This window comes from Pantherophis guttatus, chromosome 6 (genome assembly GCF_059756535.1).
Source record: "Pantherophis guttatus breed Tessera chromosome 6, ASM5975653v1, whole genome shotgun sequence".
Classification (NCBI taxonomy): domain Eukaryota; kingdom Metazoa; phylum Chordata; class Lepidosauria; order Squamata; family Colubridae; genus Pantherophis; species Pantherophis guttatus.
This window is the reverse complement of record NC_142068.1, coordinates 42,891,327-42,916,359: the sequence shown is the minus strand read 5'-3', so window position 1 is coordinate 42,916,359 and position 25,033 is coordinate 42,891,327. Positions and strand designations below refer to the sequence as shown.

The following is a 25,033-nucleotide window of genomic DNA, read 5'->3' as shown; positions in this document are numbered from 1 at the left end:
CAGAAATATGTGTTTTAGAAACTGCAAATAGTAAAGTCAGATGTAAATATATATATATATAGAAAGCTCAGAAATGGTGGCAATCGCCTTAACAGTGGTTATCTAAAAAGCCGCTACTATTGATGGTATAAATTTCTTGGCACTAAATAAGGAAATTCACAAAGTGAAGTGGGATATCTACAGTGGTGGGATTCTACCGGTTCGCACCGGTTTGGTAGAACCGGTTGTTAAGTAGTTAAGCAGTTCAGAGAACCGGTTGTTAAAAGTAATCTCCTTTTGTTTGTTTTCCAGTTGATTAAGGGTTAAACCTGTAAGGAATTACAACCTTCAGTGTTGTTTCCTAACCTAATCTTTATTGCCCTGCTTACAGAAACTGTCTCTCCGGCAGTTGCCTATACTAGTCTAGTTGCCTAGACTTACCATTGAGGATTTTTTTTTTGCTTGACTTTCTTAAAGGGGAAGGGTTGTTTTAAGCTTTTTACACCACTGTTGGGAGGAAATACTCCCCTGTTGGAGTTCTTCCAGCCAGGGTGCAATGATCAGCACTTTGAAGAAATAATTGAATAACGAAGCAGAAGCTTTTAATGACAAGGAACCAAGATGAGTGACATTCAGCAAGGCTTATTGGCTAGCTAGAAAGATTGACATTCAAACGTGAGTTTACATACCCTTTCTGATTTTGGTCTAAAACTGTTTTTTGGTGAAGTTTAATTCTGTGCTTGGTGATATTTAATCCTGTGTTTAGTGATGAGATAATTTTCCCTATTCAGCTTTGTTTGGAAGGAAAAATATAATCTCTGTTCCTGAAAAGGAGCAGCTTTGGAAATCTGACTAGTTCTGTGTCTATTTGTTCTGGTAATTGGTTTAACAAGCAACAGATGCTGTTTGCTCCTTTGCTTCATTCTGGAGAGCTTAAATGACCTCTCTGCTAAAGGGTTTCACTTTAAGAGCAAGAGTTGGGTGCTGATAGTTATCATTGCATTTTAACTATTTTAATTCCTCAAGGTGCTCTGCACCCTCCCTGATTTGCAACTCCAGTTTGCAGGTATTTCTAATCTAATAATTGGTATTTAGGGCAGCTTTTTGCAAGCAAAGAAGCTTTTTGTATTTTTGTACAGGTAATCCTTGATTTACAACAGTTACAATGGCACTGGAAAAAGTGACTTATGACAGTTTTTCACACTTATGACCATTGCAGCAAACTGTCATTAGGGCAAAGAAGCGATGCCACATGACCATCTGGCCACGGCCACTCGGTCATATGAAGCACCGCAGTTGTGAAATGAGTGACATGGTTGTTAAGAATGCTGCAATGGGCATAAATGATGACCAGTCATAAGTGCAAGGACCGATCAAAAGTGTGGACCTATCAGAAATCACATTTTTCAGCCCTCTGGGTAGTCCTTTTGTACATATGGACTACTCAGAGGGCTGAAAAAGTTATTTTTGACCGGTCCTTGCACTTTTGACTGGTCCTCACACTTACAACTGTCCTCACATTTTAGGTTTTGCGCCCTATCTTGTCACCGTGGTGAAGAGAAGCAGTTGTGAAATGAGTGACACGGTTGTTAAGAATGCTGCAATGGGCATAAATGATGATTGGTCATAAGTGTGAGGACCGGTCAAAAGTGCGAGGAACTGTCAGAAATCACTTTTTTCAGCCCTCTGGGTAGTCCCTATACACATAGCCATGCCCACCCAGTCACATGACCACCAAGCCATGCCCACCCAAATAAGCCATGCCCACAGAACCAGTTGTTAAAAAAATTGAATCCCACCATTGGATATCTAACACATATTCTTGTTAGGTGGATTCTCTTACCCTGTCTCTGGTTAATGTTTGTGCCCTGTTTTTATGAACAATCCAAATATATCCTGGGGGCTGAATCCAAGCCTCTCCATCAACTTGCACAGGGACTCCCTCATCTCCCAGGATTGCAATCTTCACAGTTCGGCACTAAAAAAAATATATCTAGTGTTAATATCATCCTAAAATTGTAAAAGCAACTTACAAAACAATGTCTGCTTTATGTTACTCCAAATATATTTTATATGTCCAATATAAATAAAAGATTTCCCCAAAAATGGTATTACTGCTCATAGTAACTGTAGGAATTTCTAAGATCTAGCTAAAATAGAGCATTATTTAGAAACCAACCTATGTTGAACTTCGTTGATTACTATCTTTATTAATCCTTGAACCTTTAATATAGAACTGTCAGGTTTACCTTTTATATAACACTCAATTTTCTATAGTTCTCTCAAAGGAAATCATTTTATGGATAAAAATAAGCCTAGTAAACACCTGGGCTATCCGATGATGCTGAAGATTAATTACACGAGAGACAGCCATCTGCATACTTCCAAATACTGCAACCACTTCTAGGATCTTATCATCAAAAGAAGGAGCTGTAAATGTCTACAGTAACAAAGGGAATTAAACAAATTAGAGTTGCTTCAACTATAATGGATTCCTTTTGCTCCCCATCATAACAAACAAGGAAGCAATATACAGACATGTTGTTTAAAAAGCATACATGTATTGTAATTCTACAGAAAATGGAACAAAATAATATATTCTTCATTCTTAAAGTAAAATAAAAAATGACAAATGCAAAAGAAGCAGATTTCATTTTTCATGCCACCACTGTTGACTTCATCTTACTGCTAGTCAAAAAAAAAAATATTAAAACCATAGAAATTACAAGAATATTCTTATAAATTCACAAAATTATGAAAAGATGGAAACGAGGGGAAAAGAACTTTGTTTCAGTATTTTTTTCAAAAAATGTTAAAAAAAGATGAAAAGGTGAAAAATACTTACATCATCTTCTTTAGTTCCTCCCCAGAAGTTTGTGCCTCCTGCATAGCTGGGGATGTTGAGGACAGCAATTCCTTGAAGACTGGGCAAAGGGATTGGACGCCCATCACACTGTACGATATAAAGCCAATTTTATGTAAACTTTTAACCACAGTTTCATAGTCTTGATTAGAAAACCACCTTTGAAATGGGCAACTGTAGGCAACTGTAATTTTCCCAAAATTCATTTCTACACATTCTACATGCTATCATTGCTGATGAAAGAAAATATTTATAATTAGAATTTTTAAAGAAATATCTTAATATTTCTCACCAATGAGCTGGTCCCTGTGTAGATGTTAGCATTTGCTTAAACAAGAATCTGAAAGTTACCTCTTTCCTCATCTTTCTATCAAAATAAAATAATGAAGGGGAATTCATTGCAATCTTTCTTTAAAATTCCAAAGTCATTTCTAAATAACTTCTATTATGGATACATGAAAATGAATTAAAGAAACAATACATTTTTAATAATATGAACAGGTCCATCAAGTTTAACAGGGTGATTTCATTTAACATAATTTTGCATTAAAATATATAAATGATTTGCAATGCTCAGCAAATTCAGCAATTCGGTATTTGTATCAGTAAGCATCAGTGAAATAGAGCAAAAAGTTAGGTGGTGCAGAACATTCAAAGACCACTTCACAGTGTCAAAATGGATTTCCTCAAAGCATTGAGGCAGCTGAGCCCTCCAGTAGTTTCAGGCTGGCGGTTTGGGGTCTTTCTCAGATTGTTCCAACTTAACTGCTCATGTACAGCTACTCTGTTTAACCAGCAATCTCAATGGAAGTGTTGTCCATGCAGCCTGGGAAGGCCTCTAAAACAGCAAGCTGAGTTTTCTCAGAAAACTACTTTTAGGCACTCAAGTATGTTTAAAAGATGTCTTATAATACGAAAATCACAAACCATAGGGCACAATCAAAGAGTTCATCTGTTCACTTCAAATAATTGTTCAAAAGGCTAGGGCTATTTTAAATACATTACCTCTAACAAAACTTTCTGTTCTAAGTTTTTGTAAGTTCTGTGTAGCAGCTCCTTTGTCCCAAGAACTCCGTACCACATCATATTTTTTGTACGACTTCTGATAATGGAAAATAAAAGTAAAATTAAATATATCAAAATTATCACTAAAATGTCACCAATACTTATACAACAATAAGTATTAAAGGAAATGTAGATTTATATTTGCAGTTATTAGGGAAAAAATTTAAAACAATCTAAAATAGATTGCAGTACCTGCATTTCTCTGGATGTTCATCACGCTTGTTGTTGAAATCCAAAGAAATTTTTGCATCCAAGCCAATTCCAAAATAATTATTCATGACACATTTCTCTATGTAGCAATCACTGCAAGATGAATTATATCATAAACAAATTGTTTTCATGTGATGGAATAGTGTAGCATCCTCTCTATTTTCTATCCATTTGCAACACTGTATTTCTTTACTTACTTATTACTTACTTACTTACTTACTTACTTACTTACTTATATTCCACCAAACTCACTTTTATAGTAACTCTGGGTGGCATCCTACACACACACACACACACACACACACACACACACACACACAAATATGACTTCCATTGAATAAATAAGCAACAGAACTAAAAACGAAGTAGAAGCTGAATGAACAACAATATATGAATTTGTTCTTGGAGATATCAGAAACATGGTTGGCCAAAAATTGAATGATAAAGAGAAATATAGTGAACAATGGTGGTGTAGACTACATCCTCTAGCTTAACTCTGACTTCTAATTTCTTTTGCTTATTCCTATTCTTTTTCTGAGCTCAGTGTGCTCAACCTGAATGTTGTAATGGCTATGTATCTATCTATGTACATTATTTAAAGATATTTTCAGCCTTCTTTGTATTCCAGCTAGTAACAAATATTAAATATATAATAACATCCTTATTTTAACTTATATATAGTGAGTAGCAAGAAGTTCTATTTCCTTTATTCCTATTTAAACACTCACAGATTTTCTGGCTCAGGGTTAAATGGATCTGCATTGATCAACAACCGGCTGATGACAGAACCTCCTGGTAGAGAGCCTGATGTCCCAGCACGGATATCTGCCAATAGAATGTAGAAGTTACAGGAAATACTATACAAGTTAAGAAGTGTGGCAAAACAAAGCAGACTTACAAATTAAGTTTACCTGCAAAATCAACAAGATATTACTTCTAAGTATAAGACATCATCTCACGTTTCTACTATTGTTGAAAGGTAATGAAGAAACAGACCTTGATTTTTAATAAAAAAACTAAGTTTAGTAGTAGTCCTACACAGAAAGAGATTCAAGCACATTTTCAGTTCACATAAGAGATTCCAACGCTTTTTCCTGTGTTTTCCCTATGTCATCCAATGGAAAGCTGTGAATGATTTCCACATATCTTTGAAAGCAAAGTTTGTTTCAACGTTTTAAAACATTGTCCTAATTTAAAACATTAGCACAATATGGTATTAATTATACCTGTATTTAACAAGGATGAATTTTTTAATGTATGCAAAACAACTATAATGGCTGATACATTTTCTGGACCTAAAGTGATTAAGGTTACTTGATTTATGTGATCACCACTGACAGTCTGAAACAATGTGAAATACAGTGGAAAAACATTCATTTATATAATCAGGCAATCTTATTTTGATTAGATGGAAAGAGTGGTATTGAACTCACGGGGGTAGATGATCTTTGCATTCAACATTGGCAAGCTGTCCCTGTTTCCTGGTTGTGGAGGAAGAGAGGCAGAGCTTCCTACTGATATACTTCCTTTATTTATTAGTCTTTCACAAGGAGACTTGATTACTGAAAAATATAAAAAAGACTTTAGAAACTACAGCATACTATCAATCTCTGCTGCAATGCTGTCCCTGCTCCTTGAGAGACATCTAGTTCACTATGAATCCTCACCAGATATTCTTTTCTTTTTGAGTAAACAGCAAAAGGATAATTAGAAGTTTGATTTTGGAAAGTTACAAACAAATCCAAAAGGGTTTGAAATAAGATTTTGAAATCAATGGTAAGAATCCTTCTTTTTGCTGTCATTTTAAATTCTTTTAAAAAGACCTGCAATAGTAATATCACTTAGACTTATATTACACTTCACAGTGTTTTACAGCCCTCTCTAAGCAGTTTAGAGTCAGCATATTGCCCCCAACAATCTGGGTCCTCATTTTACCAACTTCGGAAGAATGGAAGGCTGAATCAACTTTGAGCTGGTGAGAATCAAACTGCTGAACTCTAGCAGTTGGCAGTCAGCAGAATTAACCTGCAATATTGCATTGTAACCACTGCACCACCATGGCTCTTAAGATGGTAATATGAAGGTTGAACACTAGAGTTAACCAGAAAGAATTAAAGATTGCAACTGAAGGAGAAGTATACTTAAATTTGACTGAACAGAACAGAGCAAAATGCTTTAACATTGGACATACTGAAGTACAGGTACCTCTTCACTTAAGACCATTCATTTAACAACAGTCTGAAATTATGAGGGCCATAGAATGGAGGTTGCATGTCCTGTAAAGTACCTTTGGCCATCGAAAAATGTTGCCGCACTACCATCCCAGCAGTCAAGTTTGCGATCTGACAGCTTGGCAATCTGTTCACATTTATGGCCGGTTGCCAAGTGCCCTGTGATAATGTGATTGCCACTTGCAATATTCTCTGCTAGCTTCCCCAGAAAGTTAATTAGAAAGTCAACAGGGAAGGTTGCAAGCTGCTGTCACCTACTGTAGAATTATGAATCCCTCCTAGCAGGCACATCTTTGAGAGCGAAAGGACTACCTGCTTGGCGGGAATTTTAGCTATGTATGGAGTTGAAATCACACCTCCAGCTTCAGGCAGCCTTTCAAGTGTGAAAGGGCTCTTTACTATCTGAAGGAAGGAGAACTCATCTGGCAGGCTGCAGAAACAGAGCTCAGATCCTGAAGATCTAAGCTCCATTCCTTTTGAAGAGTTCCCTTTTCTATATCTCTTTTGTTCTATTAAAACAATATATACTGCTCAAAAAAATAAAGGGAACACAAGCAGAAGACATCCGAGATCTGAATGAATGAAATAGCCTTATTAAATACTTATATGGAAACTGGAGATAAATAAACTGGCCTACAGAAGAGGTTTACCTTTCCGATGGCTTCTCCCTTTTGGAAATCCATAGGTGCCAATGTGTGAAGACTGTAAATTGATTTTGTTCTCATTCCTTAGATCCTTTCCTTCTTCAGGGGTGGAAAAGTCCAGAAGAAAACTTGTCTGTTCTTGGGTTTGAGCATTCTGTTCATCAACAGCTACAAAGTAAAACAGAGACAGAGTCAGGTATCTTTGCTCATGCTGTACTGAGGGAACTAGCCAAGCAAAATATTTTCATCAAGGTAGTAACTCAAGTTAGCTTTATCAGATGGGAGAATGCTCAAATCATTGGTTATCTTGCTTTTATCATTTGCTTTTAACAATACTCCCTAAAAGAAAGATCTTGTTGCTTATTATTTTTTGGTAAATATGCAGTGCAGTGTAAAGTTGTTTTTGTGAAAGTTATAGCATGGTGGACTGGGACATATTATCAGCAGCAACAACTATAGGCAAGGGTGAAATATTTCAACCCCATTCTATACAAAAGATCTACATCAGTTGGGAAGGCAGTTGGGAAGGAAGAAAGGGAGGAGATAATAGAACATAGCAGTGGCACCAGAAGTAGCCTTTTAGTGATGAAAGGAAAAAAATATTATATTTTATAAAAATATAGAGGGGTGTTTGCTTTCAAGAATAAATAAATGTATCTTCCAGAGATTGAAGATATTATTTCAATCTGGAATATAACTTCCTGTATTGTACACGGATAGTATGAGGCCTCATTGCTGAAAGTTGTTCTAAACAATCATGTGTTAGAACATCCAGCCACAAGAGGACACTTAAGAGCAGTTTACAAAATCATTTTGAAAATGCAAACAAATGAGGGAAACTTCTGGCATACCTAACAGAAGGGAGGATGGAAAGTGATTAAAAAATGAACACTGGAAATGGAATTCTGTACATACATAGTACAAGTACAGAAGCTCTTTAAGTATCTGGACTGAAGTAGCATATCTGAAAGAGCTTTTTAACTAGAACATCATAAATTGAAGCACCCTTTTGAAACTCTACACAGCACTTCTGGCAATCAAATGAAAGATATTTTAGGGAGAAAAGGTTATTTTTTAAAAACCTTTTTTATAGAACAAAACATCATGTAAAACTGGGTTATGACTAGCAATATAATGCAAGGTTATACCATTTATTATTTATTTGGAATTAAAAATTAATAAATCACCAGGTCCAAATGCCACATTACCAAGAATTTCAATATTAGTAATTAATTATTTATTTGATTCTACAGGAAAGTATTATTACAAACCTTAAAATGGATACAAAAAGTGGATCTATTTACTATTGCTTCCACTCACATAATTTTAATGTTATTATCTCTTATTAGTTATTGATCTTATTGCTATGATGTTTTATTTTTTAAAAAATATTATTTTTGTACTGTATCATTATATATTGGAATCTGACTTGGAAAATCCTTAATAAACTGGTATAAATAAATAAATGAAAAACAACCATGCTGAATTAAAACCAGTGCCACCATTCTCAGCAAATTACAATTTTGTAAATTATTGTCTGAAGACACTGGAGGGCATTTACTTGACAAATGTAAAACAAGACCTACTAAAAGCAAATTAGCATGGCTTTTATAAAGGGAATTCTTGCCTTGTTAGAACTTCTGGAGGTCTTCAAGAATTGATAAATATGACGATATGAAGCTTTGGTCTACATTGGACAATGTGACATTAGATGGATAGTTAATTGGTTGCTGTAGAATAATATAATTTTCAGAACACAGCACTTCTTTTTTAAATCCCAAGTCTATAGAAAGATAATAAAGAGTTCTTTCAGGCAGTGGCTGAATTACCTTTTTCTGCATGCTCAATAATTTGACGAATGGCTTTTTTTAGACTGTTGGCTCTCAACATTAGCTGTTCACGTGGTCTAAATATCTGAGTACGAGCAATACAGGATGACCCTGCTGACAGTTCAGTAGAAGTATCACAAGCAATGCCAGAACCATCACCATCCTCTGTTTCTTCTGCAATGGTGGGAGGTGGGTTTGGCAAAGATGATGAAGCTTGAGATTCTTCATTCAGTGTCTTCAAAAGAGAGTCCAGCTTCTCTTTCAAAACAGAGCACTACAAGTAGAAAGAAAAATGTGTACAGTAATTGTATAGCATGGGTCTATGTGTGTATGAGAGAAAGAAACTGATTTTTTTTTTCCAAATACCTTTCTGGCCATCACTTCTGACTCCTCCGAACTTTCTGGTGCTCTTTCATATGCTTTCCCTACTCGAGCTACAAAATCTTTCACTGTTTCACAGAGCACCCTAAAGAAGGCAGAAGAAATATACAGTAATAATCAGTTCTCATTCACAACATCTAGCTTCTATTAGACAAGCTTTCTTCTTAGTACTTACTTGGCTGATGAGATGACTACTGAGTGTTGGTCAGATGTCAAAATTTTGGATAAATGAGCAGCCACAGAGTCTTCATAGAAAAGTATCTGTTGTACCTTGTGAAAGTAGACAGAGAAAATTGTATTATTTCTGCCAATAATGCAAAGCACAAAATTAGAACTAATTTCTACATGCTCAATAAGCACAAAGTCATTATTTCAATTTATTCTATGGGGAACATTATACAAGATAAGACAATGTGATAGAAAAGCATCTTTTCTGATGGGGGCAGGTTACAGATATTTTAAAAAAACTAAAATAAAAGTTACAGCATATTCAGACAAGGGAAATGACTGCAATAAAACAAGAATGGGGAACATGTGAGCCTTTAGGTAAAACAAGAATGGGGAACATGTGACAGAGGTGTCAAACCCATGGCATCACATTGTCATCACGTGACATATCACGACTTTCCCTCCTTTACTAAAATGAGGGTGGACGTGGTCAGTGTATGATGCATCCGGCCTGCAGGCCTTGAGTTTGATACCCCTGCTTTATATCTAACTTTACCTTCTCCTATTTTAAACTTCAAATCCCTGTTCAATGGTTTTGTTTGAACCTCTGTGAATACTTTTCACCTACATAAAGATTATGTAGGTGCTCTATAGATTATATATTTTAATACTCATTTGAATTTTTGCTTTATTTTATTACTTCAGTTTTCCAGCTTAATTTTCTTTCTTTATACTTTCTCCTGTTTAATAATTACCTACCTCAGAACTTTCACTGAAATCTTCAAGAACTGTAGTAGCTGATGTTTGACGAGGGAGTTTTGTTTCGTATACCATAATACTCCATCTAGTAAAAAAGATTTATTACACAAATTACTACAAATCAAATTTTTTACTATTAAAAATGCATAGCAGATACAGCTGATTTTTATCTTTTAAATTGATAAAAAATGTGTGAATTCACGATCAGTAAGCATGAATATTCACGGGCACATATATGTATAGCTACATTTAGATAACATACATAAATTCACATACATTATATTCATGCAGAATAAGCACTGAAGTTCACTTTCCCTACATCCAGTAAAATGGCCTTAAATTACTAGCAAAAGTAATTTACTAGCAAAAGTAGACAGTAATATTTACCCAAAGCAATTCCTACTACTGTTAAGAGATTCTGAATACACAAGAGATGTTAATCATAGTACATAATTACACAAGTATTGACTGCTACAGAAATCATAAAATTTTAAATACCATACTAAAACAGAGTTAATGCTTCTTAGCATAATTATTAAGTAGTATGTGACTAATATTGTTACAGGGCAAGACATATATCCTAATAAAATTTTCAGACTTCACTATTCTGAATATTACCATTTATAATACCCAAGTAAATCAGATAATGAACATTAAAATTATAAATCAAACAAATTAGATTAATACTTTTTTAAAAAATACCCATTGCAGTATTAAACTTGAACACATTCTGCCAATTTGTAAAAGGCAGACATATACTTTTTTAGCTTGGAATATAAAAGCTTTTACTTAAACAGCCATTTTCAGGACTGCAGAATGGCACACTATAGCAATGCAACTGACCTACCTAATCAAGGCCTTTTATATCAACTTATGTAAAAGGATGTTCTTACTTAGGTCTTCTAAAGTGGCTGATCTTTTTTGGTGTTAAGTTTAGATAGTGAATGGCACTATATAATGACATTTACCTATCAAGCATTTTGGTACTGGCCCTTTCCAGCTTTTCCAATATTTGAGGAAGTTGAGTATCATCATCACAAGCAGATCCCCAGCCTAGCACACGTGCAAGGTCGTTGCCGGTACCTAAAGGCAAGACACCCAACTGACACTACATATAGGAAAGGAAAAAGAAAAACATAGCATAACCAAGAGCTTCATTGAAAACAGTCACAAAAGAGAAACACTGAAGAAACTCTTTCTAATTTCATTAATGCATAAAGATGCATGAAATAAAATTACCTGATAAAAAGGTTAATGTGTCATTCATAATATATCCACATTTTTGCATGTTCTCCCTTTTATTTTCTGCCAACTGGAGGTTTCTCAGCGAATAGCCATTTTAAGGCTAATGAAATAGCAGCCCAGGAATCCTTTCAAATATATCATGGCAGAACCCCATTTACCAGGCTGTTTATGCACAGTTAATTAACAACATGGGGCTTCTCAGTTTTATCATGAAAGTGTGACTAAGGGTTGGGAATTGCAATGATCTAAAAAGTTGCTTATGGTGACCAACTCTGTATAAATTGCTAGTTTTATAGGAGAGTACCTTTGGATTTTCAAGGGTTTATGATTTTATCGCTAAGTCCCACATAAATTAATGAACAAATTGCTGCAACTCACATTAAAATGGAAAACCCCATAATTGCCATATAAACTTTCAACACTTCATTATTTTTCATAACATTTTGGCATAAATGTTTGTCCTTTGGGGGGGATTTATCCTTTTTCACATAGGGATAAACACTTTGGGATTAGAAAGGCACCTGTTTATGGAGACTGAGGCTATCAATTTCAGAGAGAACCCATCCAACGCTTCCATCCCCACCACACACCAGAATTCGGAAAGTGTCGAATTTCTGAAATAAACGTAAACTGAACAGGGGAAAAAAAATTACCATTAAAGATTTTATTCAAATTTGAAAGTGCTAGGAATTAAAATCCACTGTATGCATTTTCTGCACAGGAATAATGAAAACATTTTAATTAATCTGAATAAATTCTGAGTTACAGGGTCATATAATGAACACAAAGTACAGTTCTTTATTAAATGATACGTCTAAAAAATCCAGTTTGGTGCATTTCAACACACAAATGATGTTATGGAGCCTTATAAAGGATAAGTTATTATTTTTATGCTAGATGTGAATGGAATAAATACATATTGGACAACTGCTCAATGAATGAGCACTTGCTTTGCAAGCAGATGTTAAATTAAAGGCCCTCAGTGGCAAATTTTATGGTACTAGGCTGGATAAATAATTTGAAATTATCTAAAGTATCTTCATACATATGAAATAATTCTTATTAAAAAAATAATTAAATATCAATTAAAACAATTAAATATAAGGAAATGACAACAGTTCTGAGAAGACTGCATTTATGTTTAACATTGTCCATACCTATTGATAAAATTTATCACCAAAATAACCTAAATAATAATGGCAGTGCAATATTCCTTACAAAAAATTTTGATATATAAAAGTAAGCTCAATATAAATGTGAAACAAACATGTTGCACTTCAGTTCAGTCAAACCATTTTAGGAAGATTGTGATTTGGCAGAAGTAACAGGTTTCAGCCAATAAAAAATCTGGAAGGTTGCTGTAACAGAATAGGGCAATACCCTCTATTCTCTTCTACTGTCTCTTCCCAATCCTCATTATTCACTCTTATCCAACACCCTTTTATTTTCCTGTTCTCACCTACCAATTCAACCCCCTCAATTTCCCAGCAATCAGTTTTTTCTATTTCTTCTGAACTATGTGCCATCACTCAATAGTCCTAATATTTTTTCTGCTCCTCCACTGCTGAAAAACTTTGGTCTGTAACACAATTCCATCTCCAGATCAAACATACGCACTTTAGCTATATGCCCACACCAAAACCAATGTTTAAAACTGTTTCAAATTGGTTATTCTGAGCACAAGATAAGAATGGTTAATTTTCAAAACTAGAATACAATTTGCCTACCCAAGATGAGGTCCACCATTCATAAGATCAAAGACTTGTGCAGGATTTAGCAGCTGTTTGAATCTTCGTAGGAACTTTACACCCTGGTTGTCTCCACTTTTTGAGTTGACAAAGACCAACAAAGGGCTTGTACAAGAAGGGGGACAAGTGGCTTTCCAAAAACCTGGAGGAAAAAACAATTGAGGAAGATTAATGATTGAGGAAGATAATCATTAAACATTTACAGAAGATTTATTATAACTCTTGTTTTACCATTTTGGCCTCACCTAAAAAATAAAACAAATTGACTTTTAAAAGTTATTTTACAAGTAATTAGTTTGAAACAGAAGTAAACAGAAATAATGCAAATGCGATTTGCAATGAACTGTTGCAGTGCAAATCTTTTTAAAGGGTCCAGATAGCCAGAATATTCTATTTCTTCCATCCCATTACTGGGTATTCCAGTTCTTTCATCTAACTGTAGCTCAGTATGCCGTAACAATAAATATGTTCAGTCAACAGACAATACTTCTTAATTCCTGCTCTTGTTCTTCTCCTGTGACAAGTAGTAGCAATTGTAATGACTTACCATCAGAATCAATGCTGTTAAGAGCTGTGGGAGGGATGACAGACACTTTACAAAGGCCAAGGGGGCATTTTGTTGATAATAGGTCTCTGCATGAGGTATGTACCTGTAACAATAAAATCACATGCACTAAATTTTATAGTGCCTGGTTTCTGATTTTTCGTTTGCTTTTCTAATATTTTTCCCACACAACAATACAGACAAATTATCAAGAAATTTATTATGTTTAAAATTTGCACTGAAGATACAGTGATACTTGTCCTATATTAGAATACTTCATAATTAAGGTATGTCTCGCCAAAACACAAGACAGCCTATTAAGACAAGGCCATAGTTAAGTTTCAAATTCCAAATTTGAAAAGATTCAAGAACATTTATTACTTTTTCAAATGGGATTTTTTTAACAAGGCACTTGTAAACAAGCCAAACATTTACTAAATCTCCTTTATTGTGTTGGCAGGGGGGCAGAGGTTGACCTCGAGGTGCCTCGCGTGGGGGATGCCGCAAGGGTCGGTCCTCTCACCCCTTCTGTTCAACATTTATGTGAAGCCGCTGGGTGAGATCATCCGTGGTTTTGGGGTGAGAGTCCTTCAGTACGCTGATGACACTCAGTTGTACATCTCCACTCCAGACCACCCCAATGATGCCCTTAATGTGATGTCCCGCTGCCTGGAGGCTGTGCGGGCCTGGATGGGGAGAAATAGGCTCAGACTCAACCCTTCCCTTCCAAACCTTCCACAGCCGAGTGGCTGTGGCTTCCGGTGTCCCGATATAGCCAGCTGGTGCCATCGCTGACTATTGGGGGTGAATCTTTACCCCCCCCCAGAGAGGACTCGCAATCTGGGTGTCCTCCTGGATGCACGGCTGTCTTTAGAAGAACATATGACAGCTGTGGCCAGGGGGGCTTTTTATCAGGTTCGCCTGATCCGCCAGTTGCGGCCCTTTTTGGACCGGGACGCCTTACGCACGGTCACTCACGCCCTCGTCACCTCCCGGCTGGACTACTGTAATGCTCTCTACATGGGGCTCCCCTTGAAGAGCACTCAGAAGCTCCAACTGGTCCAGAATGCGGCCGCGCGGGTGGTTATGGGCGCGACATGTCGTGCCCACATAACACCTCTCCTGCGTGAACTGCACTGGCTCCCAGTGGTCTTCCGGCTGCGATTCAAGGTGTTGGTTACCACCTTTAAAGCGCTCCATGGCTTAGGACCTGGATACCTTTGAGACCGACTTCTGCCACCAATAGCCTCCCACCGGCCAATTCGCTCCCACAGAGAGGGACTCCTCAGGGTGCCATCGGCCAAGTTATGTCGGCTGGCGACACCCAGGGGAAGGGCCTTCTCTGTGGGAGCTCCTGCCCTGTGGAACGAACTGCCCCCGGAAATACGCAAGATCTCCGACCTCCGTGTGTTTCGCTGTGCCCTTAAGACCCTGCTGTTCCGCCAGGCAAGGCTATCTATGTAAATTATTTTAAATTGGGTGTTTTAAATTTTGGGTTTTAAATTTGGGCCGAAATTGTTTAATACTTTTAACTATTTTAAAACTGTTGTTTGTACCTTGTGTTTTTAATTGGCTGTACACTGCCCCGAGTCCTTCGGGAGAAGGGCAGTATATAAATTAAATTATAAATAAATAAAATAAATAAATAAATATTCAACGTAAGAAAATTATTGGTGCTAACATTATTGCAGCTTGATACTCTTGGTCACAATTGTTCCACATTTTATTATGAATGGCATTTTCTCATTACTACTTAGAAGAATGGTATTTGGCAAAAAAGAAAAAAAAACTTGAAATGCTTCCTCAATTTATGAAAATACACCTGTAACATATATCAAAGGAGAGCTGAATCACTCAACAATGCACAATAACTACTTACCATGGCTTTGCACCAAAGACAACGCCAGTCTTGTAAGCGTAGGACACTGCCACATGTTTTATCACACACTGTACATTTGGCACTCACAGGTAGGTTTCCTTCCAGCCACTGATGTGGCATTGAAATCTGTTCAACCAGAATTTATTTTTTTAACAAGACAGGTTTAAGAGCCATTACAATATAAACAGATATTTCTTCACATGCTGAACACACAAATCCCTTATTTTATAACACTTTCAATAATAGCATATATTCATGTAGTTTGGAATACAGATCTGCCTTCTTAAATGCCTAAAAAAGCTCTGGTGGATTATATCAAGATTGTAGGACAGAGTGCGTATATCCGGGCAGATTTTTACAAATCTGATTGTCAGCTTACAAGTTTATCTTGTGGGTTCCCATGAAAACTAAATAGTCAACTATAATTTCTTCTTTTCCTGAAATTTCTCTTATGCTGCTATTTAGAGAAAATGGGAAATGAGGAACTCTTCCCCTGCTTCTTAACATATTCAAATATTAGTGCAACTTACAGAAATATATGTCTCTCTCTCTCTCAAACTCCTTAAATCAGCAGTCTCACAAATAAGGCAGGTTGTATTTCTGCAAGGGTTTAAACAAGGTAGGAAGCAGCAGCAGAGATTTTACTTGAAGCTCTTTTTTTACAGCAGTATCAGTTAGAGAAGCACTTCTATACCACACCTTATACATCTACCATCGGGCTCAAAGAACATGAAATATCTTTTTTCAGTTTCACTATTGATAGGATTAACTGTGATTTATTGTTTAGTCACAGATGAATGAAAAAAGATATCACCGCTTCTTCAAGGCTTATTGAATTCCAAAGGATTTGGAAAGAGCCAGGCAAGATATTTTTCAAATGTCTTTGGCATTTCTTTGATATATTTCCATTATTTCAAGATCACCAAAAATTTCTAACCTCAGGAGTAGCTGTCATATTTAAATAAATAGCATACAATAGTTTCTGAACTGGCTGAAGTGGGAGCATCATAGAAATGTTAGAAAAAAATAAATACTCCTGCACTCCAGAAAGTTAAAAATACCCCTCACTGAAACCTTCAGAGTGTCTTAGCAGGGAAGAGCCCTATTCAGTGTGCTTTTGATATCCTTGGTAAAAACCACCCTTTGAAAAATGTTATTTTACATACCCCATCTTCCTCTTCAATGATATCCTTTCCAATGGATGCTAGCGTTGTCCATTTGCAGTTATTAGTTGCCCGGACAGCACATCTCTTATGAGCCTTAAATTTGCACACTAACAAGAACAACAAAATATGTGTGTATTAGGAAAAGCACATAATGAATTAAGCTGTGAGAAATTATATTTCCCATCTTTTGCATTCCTCATTTTTGGTGTCTGATTTTGTTGTTGTTGTTGTTTATTTTTGTTTTTGGGCCAGTATCTTACTTACTGGCAGAATCAAGAATTCATAAACTGGAAGCACATATAGAATCAAAACCTAACATGTTTTACTCTGTATTACTTATAACTACAGCCATTTAATTTTTTTTGAGTTTTATGAGCCTCTTTGCCAAATATCAGGATATGAAATAAAATACTTCACTTTATTCTATTAAAATTATTTTTACTATTATTATCTAATTAATGGATAATAAATTTTATAAGTTATTGTAAGCCTATAATTTCATGTGCCAATGAAAATATTATACAGAAATATTTACCTTCACAGGAGAGCCCATGGGATGTGACCCCAGATAATGCCTCTCGACACACATTGCAGTATGTTGGACGTGCATGCGAGCAAGCATACCAGTTATGCATTCCTGAAAAATGGTCCATACTGTACTGGGTAGACTGCAAATTAAATTAAAACAAACCCTAAGATGATTTAAAAATAAATGTAACTTAAAGTAAAATATTCATTTTAGTTTTATGAATCAAGTTTTGTATCAATACAAAGATTATTAAATACAGAAAAACTGAGGTGTAAGAATGCCATTTCATAATTCAAGTAAGGAAAAAAGATAAATAAACAGTACAGTGGGGATAATGTAAGAAACAGATCTATATTTTGATCTAACATTACCTCAAAATGTTCACGATTCTGGACAGTTTTTAGTGCAGCAATCCAGTCTTCCATTTCTTTTCTGTTGTCAGCACATAAGATGAGTTTTCGACATGGGGTAATAACCTGTAAGGTAAGAACATTGTGTCCAAATCCCAGAAATACTAGAAGAGAAGGGAAACAACATACACCTACCTTATTAGAGTTCCAATTTTCAAAACGGCAGACTACTTTATCAGAGGTTCTGATTCTGGAGAGATAAAGTATGCTATGATACTCTAGGATAACTCTATTTATATAGTTTATGGGAAACTGTCCAGAGTGATTCTGGGTAAAAGTACAACATATAATCATAGTATTAGTATATGATTAGAGATACAAGTGAGCAGAGATATCCTACTGCACAAATTCATTATCAGTCCCTCCCCCCCCAATTCTACATAATACTTTCACTCAAACTCACCACAGTCCCTGAGACATGAAGATACATTTACGTACTATAGTTAGAGTTTAAAACAATCTCTGAGGAAACAAGGTAAGCTGTTTTAAAGGTTTACATGAAAAGAGTTAAAACTCAAAGAGATTCTCTTGAGGACAGAAACAATAACAACTATAAAAAATCAAAGACTTCCCCAACTTTGAACTGCTCCAAACATTCTCCATTCATTGTAACATAGCAGCATGATACTGTCCCAACCACTATTACCACCATAGGTATGCAATTTGCCTTGGTTCAATTGATAAATCTCTTCTTTTCAAACAGTAAAATATTTGCATTCCTATGTTAGAGAAATAAATCCACTTCTTCAGCTTTTTAAATATGTACCATGCAATTTTCAATATATACAGAGATAAAAATGCTATGTGTTTTATAGATAAATACACAAAGAGGGGTCAATGAAAGCAATGAGCTACAGTACAGTATAATTAAACACACACACAAATAAAAAAGCGGTGTTGGCACAGTGGTTAGAATGCGGTATTGTAGTCTAATTCTGCCGACTGCTAGCAATTCGATCCTGACCGACTCAAGGTTGACTCAGCCTTCCATCCTTCCGAGATCGGTCAAATGAGGATCAAGATTGTTGGGGACAATATGCTGACTCTGTAAATCACTTAGAGAGGGCTGTAAAGCAATGTGAAGTGGTATATAGGTTTAAGTGCTATTGCTATAATTTCTCATTTGTGTGACTATATATCTAATATGGCCTAACAGATTCTAGCTAGTTCCCAAATAAGAACCTATTTTAGCTAACATACATATATACACACTTTACAGAAACATATTAATATCCATTCTCTGCCTTCTGTTTTAGAACAATTACTCTTCTGTGGCTCTTCAGTTTTGCAAACAACTGGGAACAAACCTTGCTTATATAAGAAAAAAAGCAAGGAATCTGATCTACAATAAATCTTGAACTATCTTTTGTCTATCTCTGAAGCAAAGAGCACAAGAACAGTGCATTCTTTCCACATTAATGTTTAAAGTACATGTTTAAAGTACATTAACTATATTACTTTAGTAGATGCCAAACAATCTAATGTACTGAGCCATACATTAAATCAGCTATATGCTCAACCCTACAAAGACCAAAGGATTTCTTTATCCAAAACTCCTGAGCTCCCAAATAATAGATAATAAGTATGAAAATACTGACAGAAGGTAGCATTCTGTGAGGCATACATAATCTGCTACAGAAAGATAAAGGTACAATGAAATTAGCACATTAAGAATTTGTAATATCAACCCGACAGAGCACTCCTGACAGAAAACAGTTCCCTGAATGCATAATATTTTCTCTGTATTTTATAATCTCTAATTTCTAACTTTTGTAATTTATAGTAAGATAAATCTATGACAACATTCAGCAATTTTTAAAGGTAGGATTTATCCCAGAATCAACATAATCTGGGACTGAATGGTTTGAGTTACCATGACCAACTTAATTGGGAAGTAAAATTACAGCTACAAAAGGAAGATTGTGCCTTTTCTCAATCTGAATTAAATTAATATCTATTTCTTATTAGGTGTTAATGAGAATGCATTAAAACAATTAAAGGAAAAGGTCAATTAATGAAAAGAAATGAGATGGAAAATCATGCAGAATACATAAAATTGTGATGGAACATAGTAGTCTGGATTCCCATGAGGGAGGGATACAGCCCAGAACACTAAGAGGCAGCTCAGTTCAAACAGTTTGTGTGACAGAAAGAGGGTGAAGACAGACCCTTCCTAATAGTTTTCAGAGTATATGCTTAATGTAGATACTTGAATGCTTCACTTTGGCAAGATTCTGTCTATAGGTATGGAATAATAAAGTAATCTTAGAAGTATCATCATGAATTTCCCCATTTTTTGGATCTGACAAAAAATAGATTATTCCCAGTATAAGATTATTAATGCAAACTGTAGAGCACTAAGAGGTAGAATCAAGGGATTTCTAAAAGGTACGGCCCTGAAGCATCATCTCAGGCTTACTAAATCCCAACACATGCCACAGCCAAAAATTAGGAACTGTACAAATACCGAACAGGTAAATCAAGACAGTAAGCCATCCAGCAGGATAAAGGCCAAATCAAACACAAGCATGCCCTCAAAAAAGGAGTGTATAGGACACATTTTCCTGGAAGGCTACTTTATAGACAGGAAACATTACAGATGAGATTAATCTCAAATGCAATCTGTGAATCCATGACAGGACATAAAAATAAACACGTACCCTTTATCGCTATTAGTCCCCCTTTACAGCAGACATCATACAGATACAGGATACATACAGACAAAAATATCCTGCAAAATAAATACACAAAAAGGTTGATCTAATTAAGCAATCCCAAAATTAGAATGCATACATAGAAACAACAGTCTATATATACAGACAGCTGAATTCCAATATGTTCTATAATAAGAGCCTACTATTTTGTTCGCTAGGAATGATGAAGATTGTAGTCCAAGTCATCTGAGTGGCACCAAATTATAAAAGGCTGTACTAAGACAGACCAAGTGAAAATATTTTTAAAAATTACTGTACTGGAATATAGACTAAATGTTTTCTCAAAGTATTTTATTATGATAAAAAAGAAAAATATATGGAAGATCCTCCTAAAATTAAAGAAAAATACTACCTACTTTACAATTGTGTTGAATAGTTTATATGGGTTTAATTAATTTTTAAAATTTGAATGAATTTGAAATTGCTTCAATGATTTTAAATGTTTCTACTGACAGATTTTGTATATTTTAAAATATGATTATTAACAATCTGATTTGAATATGATTAAGTAACTAGATCAACCTTTATGTGCTTATAGTGTACAAAAAATGTTATCTATCTATCTATCTATCTATCTATCTATCTATCTATATATAATGATTAAACCATATCAGATTCATGACCAAAACATATCAGATTCAAATTCATTGTCTTATTTGTCTTTCACTGTCATACACAGAACGTATTTACTAATGCATGTGGAAAAACCAGTATGAAGCACACAGAATAAAATATAATACAAAACATATATAACAATTATCATATTGCTTCCATGCTAAATTAGCTTATTGAAGATAATATGCATATTAAGCCCAAAAATAAATGCTGTTTTAGATTGAAAGTCATCACTATCTGACACAAATTTTATGTATACTGTCATTCTACCTCAGAGCAATCTAAATAAATATATTCAATAATCAAAATTTTCATATCATTGCTAATCTCATTAAAATAAATGTAAGCCTTTAAAGAAAAAAAACTCAGAAAAAAAGAATAAGAGCAAAATGCGAAATACCTTTATTTCAAAATGCTAAATTAATCTCTATGTTCCCCATTTTGTTTTTATTATTGTTAAAACAACCTCTTTTTAAAAATTCATTTCCAAAGAGAAAGAAATGTAAGTTTCATTGTCTCATTTTGATTCTGTCAAAAGAAATTTTAATCCACTGTGTCTACTGACACAGAGTTTTTCCAACATTTGTCAACTGCTCTGAACATTTTCAAAAAAGAAACAAGGGCTTTGGTAAAACATGTAATAAAATGTCCCTTTATCGAGACAAATGACACAATGACCAAGAGACAGAAAAGCAAATTAATGCTATAATGGCTAAATTAGATTGGCTTAAAATATGTAGAAACATACCTCACACAAACTTTGAGGTAGTCAAAATGAATCTGCTAAATATAGCTATCCTGATGCAGCCGGCTTCTGAAAACAGCCAATACTGGTGTGTGACAGAGACTGATAACTATAGCTGTTTCCTCTTTACTCACATCCTGCTTGAACATAGCTTTGTGTCTTATTTGTCAGTCTGGAGTTCCCAAGAGTTTCAGAACTTTAAAAACAACAAGCTATAATAAGTAGGATGTAAAATAAAATGCAATTCTGCAAATAAAATTGACTAATAATTTTTGGGTTTAACAGCCACATTATTCATGTCAAAGTTAGACGTACACACTTCTGTTACTTCAATTACTATTCAGGTCCCATTTGTTTTTATTTTTATTTTTTATCAATGAGGACATAAAGAAAATCAAGAAACTCTCACTAGCACAACTATAAAATAAAAGCTTTGATGGGATAAACACATCAGAGTAGAAACCAAAGAGTAGATGTAAGTCTCTAACATAAAGCTAACAATATAACTAAATATAGCATTAAAGATATATCCATCTCACAAAAGAAAAACAGAGATGTGTCACTATCTAAGAAACTCACCACAAGGAAAAGAACCCAAGTGATAAATCACAGATTTGAGTCCAGAAGCACATAAAGAATGGAATTAAAATCAATTCATAGAGTAAAACATGGTTGTTTCGCCAGGCTGGCCTGGACTGAAGGGGTTTTAATGTGAATTTTAGATTCTTTTATTGTTTGAATTTTAATTTGGACTTCTTGTTGCTTATTGCTGTGAGCTGCCCTGAGTCCTTGTGGAGAAAGGGCGGCATATAAGTCGATAAATAAAATAAAATAAATAAATAATAAAAGCTGTGATTTGGAGAAAAATCCCCAAAGATACATACATATAAGTACAAACTATTCAAATAAAACTAATCTGGCCCTCCCATGGAAAAATGGAAAGATTTTGAGGAATTTGTCCAAAGCACAAAAAACAAGTCTCAAAATAATCATTTCAGAACTAAAAACTACTGAACTTCCTACAATTGCTCATATATACAGGCAAAAGCCCACAGTTATTTTTCTCTTCCTTTTCTCTTTTTAAAAAGAAAAATTGAACTGGCTGGCTGGGCATGTAAAAAAATGAATTTCCAATCTGCTTCTTTCTTTTTCAGAGAATATGCTTGATTTATTTGAGGCTCAGGGAACGCTACAGAATGGAAGGAACGAAGGCACAGTATCACAATTGAGCTTCAGGGCATATAAAAAATTAAATAGGAGTACAGGATTCAGCAGGTAAGTGCAGAGATGATGGGATACAGTGGTATTCACAGATACAGATGACTGATCTTAAGCTTACTGTATCTAAATAATGTAAAATGTATACTTTTATTACAATTGCCAAATACATTCTTTAGTATAATGCAGAAGCTGGAACAGTTGCTGACTTGTAACCAGATTAGTTTTTACTATGACATAATTTTCTAAAATATGCCAATAAACAGTGATGTACATGACATTTCTACGCAGAGATTAAAATATAAGAAAGTAATTCCCAAATGTGTTCAATTTTATATAAAATTAACAATAAATAGAACACTATAATCCAGATATAAAAATGAATGGGCAATTATAAATCATTTTCCTACAACACCTTCATCAAAATGAAAAAAAAAAACCTGATATAAAAACCTCCAAAATATTGGAAACTTTGAAAGTATATGTGAAATAAGCCTTAAGTACAGAATTTTTACAAGCTGTATCTTTTATCAGTCATTTAATATCTTTTGCAAGAAACTTCACCTTACTATGGTGTTTAATTATTTTTCTCTTGCTTCAAATTCTCCAAATATTTCACAGCTCATCATCTCAATTATACAGTAGTTTATACTGGTAGTTATTTCTGTAAAGTTAAAATTGATGACTTCCTTTATATTGAGAACTTCAACTGAAGATCATCTATTAGATAATATAAGCCAAAAATATATAAAACCATCTGTTTTCCCTCTTTTTGACAACCTCCTCTATCCATTACAAACACATACCTATTTTTTTTTATCTTTGTCCCTCAACTTCTTTTCCCAGAGATCTGAACTGATCACTTAGACATACTAGATTTTTATGGTAAAGCTTAGAATGTCAGTTTGCCAATTTCCACTACAGAACAAAGCTTTGCCTTCTAACTGAAGTTCAGTGCAAATCAATATTCATAGGAGGGAGGGGACTATACAAATTGGCAAATACATTTTGGACTGCCCTTAATTTTACTACAAAAGAATTAAACTATTATTTCAGGTAGCTATTTTCCCTCTATTACCATGAATAAGCAAAGACACTTTCTTTACCCACAGGGATAAGAATGTGATCTGATTAACATTGCTCATCATAATGTTACAACTGCTATTGGGTATGTATACCTACAGTAACGTTAAGCATATCTAGTGCAGCAATGCAGATTCATTTTCCATAGTATTTCACCCCCCCTCCAAAAAAAAGGTTTACTTAAAACTTAAGTAAACTTGCAAAACTGGCTTGACCTGAAAAAAAAAGCAAGACAAAGAACGGTTTGAACAGGAAGTAATGAGGGTTCTAAAACATTACCTTTAGCTCTTTGAGAAACTCTCTGTACCTCACCTTAACTCGTTCAAATAAAATGTGAGACTATGTAGTAACAAGTGAAACAATTTTCTGATTGCTTCCTTGTTAATATTTATCATTCAGCCTCACCCATAGATAAGTCTATATTCCATATTGCTCTCTCTGCCTTATCTTTTCTTATTTTGCAGTAAAATTGCTGACATGAGACTGCATTCTCTGGGAAAAGAGTCCTCTCTCAGCTCAGGGTCAAATTCCTTTCTCTAGCTCCAAGACAATTTTAAACAAACCAGAGTTGTAACAAATCTAATAAAAGATTCATACAGTAATTGGAAAAGTGCAAAAGAAAGAGTTTCTTTCTAACCCAAACCTCAGAACATTAAAATATAATTTAGAAGTTCCTAAGCATATCCTCATTTTAAAACTTAAATTTCAGTAATGCAGCCAAATAAGTTTCATTTTCTTATGGATTTAGATCTGGCATATTCCTTTCAAATTAGCTACATGAGTAACCAGCACTTCTTCCTGAAGGGTTCCTATGTCTTAATGGGTTAGAACAGGGGCATCAAACTCGATTTCATTGAGGGCCGCATCAGGGTGGGGCAGGGGTGGGCCTGGCCAGGGTGGGTGTGGCCAGCTCAACATCACTCATATCAGGGGCACCTGTGATGGCCGAGCGCTGTGCTAGTGAAAATGGGCTCCCAAGCTCTGTTTTTGGCTGTGACGGTCTCCTGC

At 35.0% G+C, this 25,033-nt stretch overlaps 1 protein-coding gene across 2 annotated transcripts in view; it reads right to left on the bottom strand.

The window, feature by feature from the left end:
* The window catches only part of DGKD (diacylglycerol kinase delta), a 61,671-nt gene that overhangs the window by 9,447 nt on the left and 27,191 nt on the right, over nt 1-25,033 (bottom strand). Inside the window, exons 1-21 of one of the 2 annotated variants that reach the window (XM_034439741.3) lie at nt 20,311-20,381; nt 17,612-17,716; nt 17,247-17,379; nt 16,712-16,818; nt 15,546-15,671; nt 13,670-13,772; nt 13,102-13,264; nt 11,896-12,004; nt 11,098-11,237; nt 10,130-10,214; nt 9,378-9,472; nt 9,188-9,287; nt 8,822-9,095; nt 6,999-7,160; nt 5,551-5,679; nt 4,846-4,942; nt 4,100-4,210; nt 3,848-3,944; nt 2,825-2,932; nt 2,306-2,419; nt 1,823-1,957 (exon numbers count right to left, since the gene is read on the bottom strand). In XM_034439741.3, the coding sequence (XP_034295632.1) occupies nt 1,823-1,957; nt 2,306-2,419; nt 2,825-2,932; nt 3,848-3,944; nt 4,100-4,210; nt 4,846-4,942; nt 5,551-5,679; nt 6,999-7,160; nt 8,822-9,095; nt 9,188-9,287; nt 9,378-9,472; nt 10,130-10,214; nt 11,098-11,237; nt 11,896-12,004; nt 13,102-13,264; nt 13,670-13,772; nt 15,546-15,671; nt 16,712-16,818; nt 17,247-17,379; nt 17,612-17,665 (2,442 nt within the window). In that variant the 5' untranslated portion in view covers nt 17,666-17,716; nt 20,311-20,381. Of the gene's footprint in view, nt 1-1,822; nt 1,958-2,305; nt 2,420-2,824; nt 2,933-3,847; nt 3,945-4,099; nt 4,211-4,845; nt 4,943-5,550; nt 5,680-6,998; nt 7,161-8,821; nt 9,096-9,187; nt 9,288-9,377; nt 9,473-10,129; nt 10,215-11,097; nt 11,238-11,895; nt 12,005-13,101; nt 13,265-13,669; nt 13,773-15,545; nt 15,672-16,711; nt 16,819-17,246; nt 17,380-17,611; nt 17,717-20,310; nt 20,382-25,033 lie in introns of those variants that run through there. The other variant, XM_034439742.3, reaches the window with a different exon arrangement.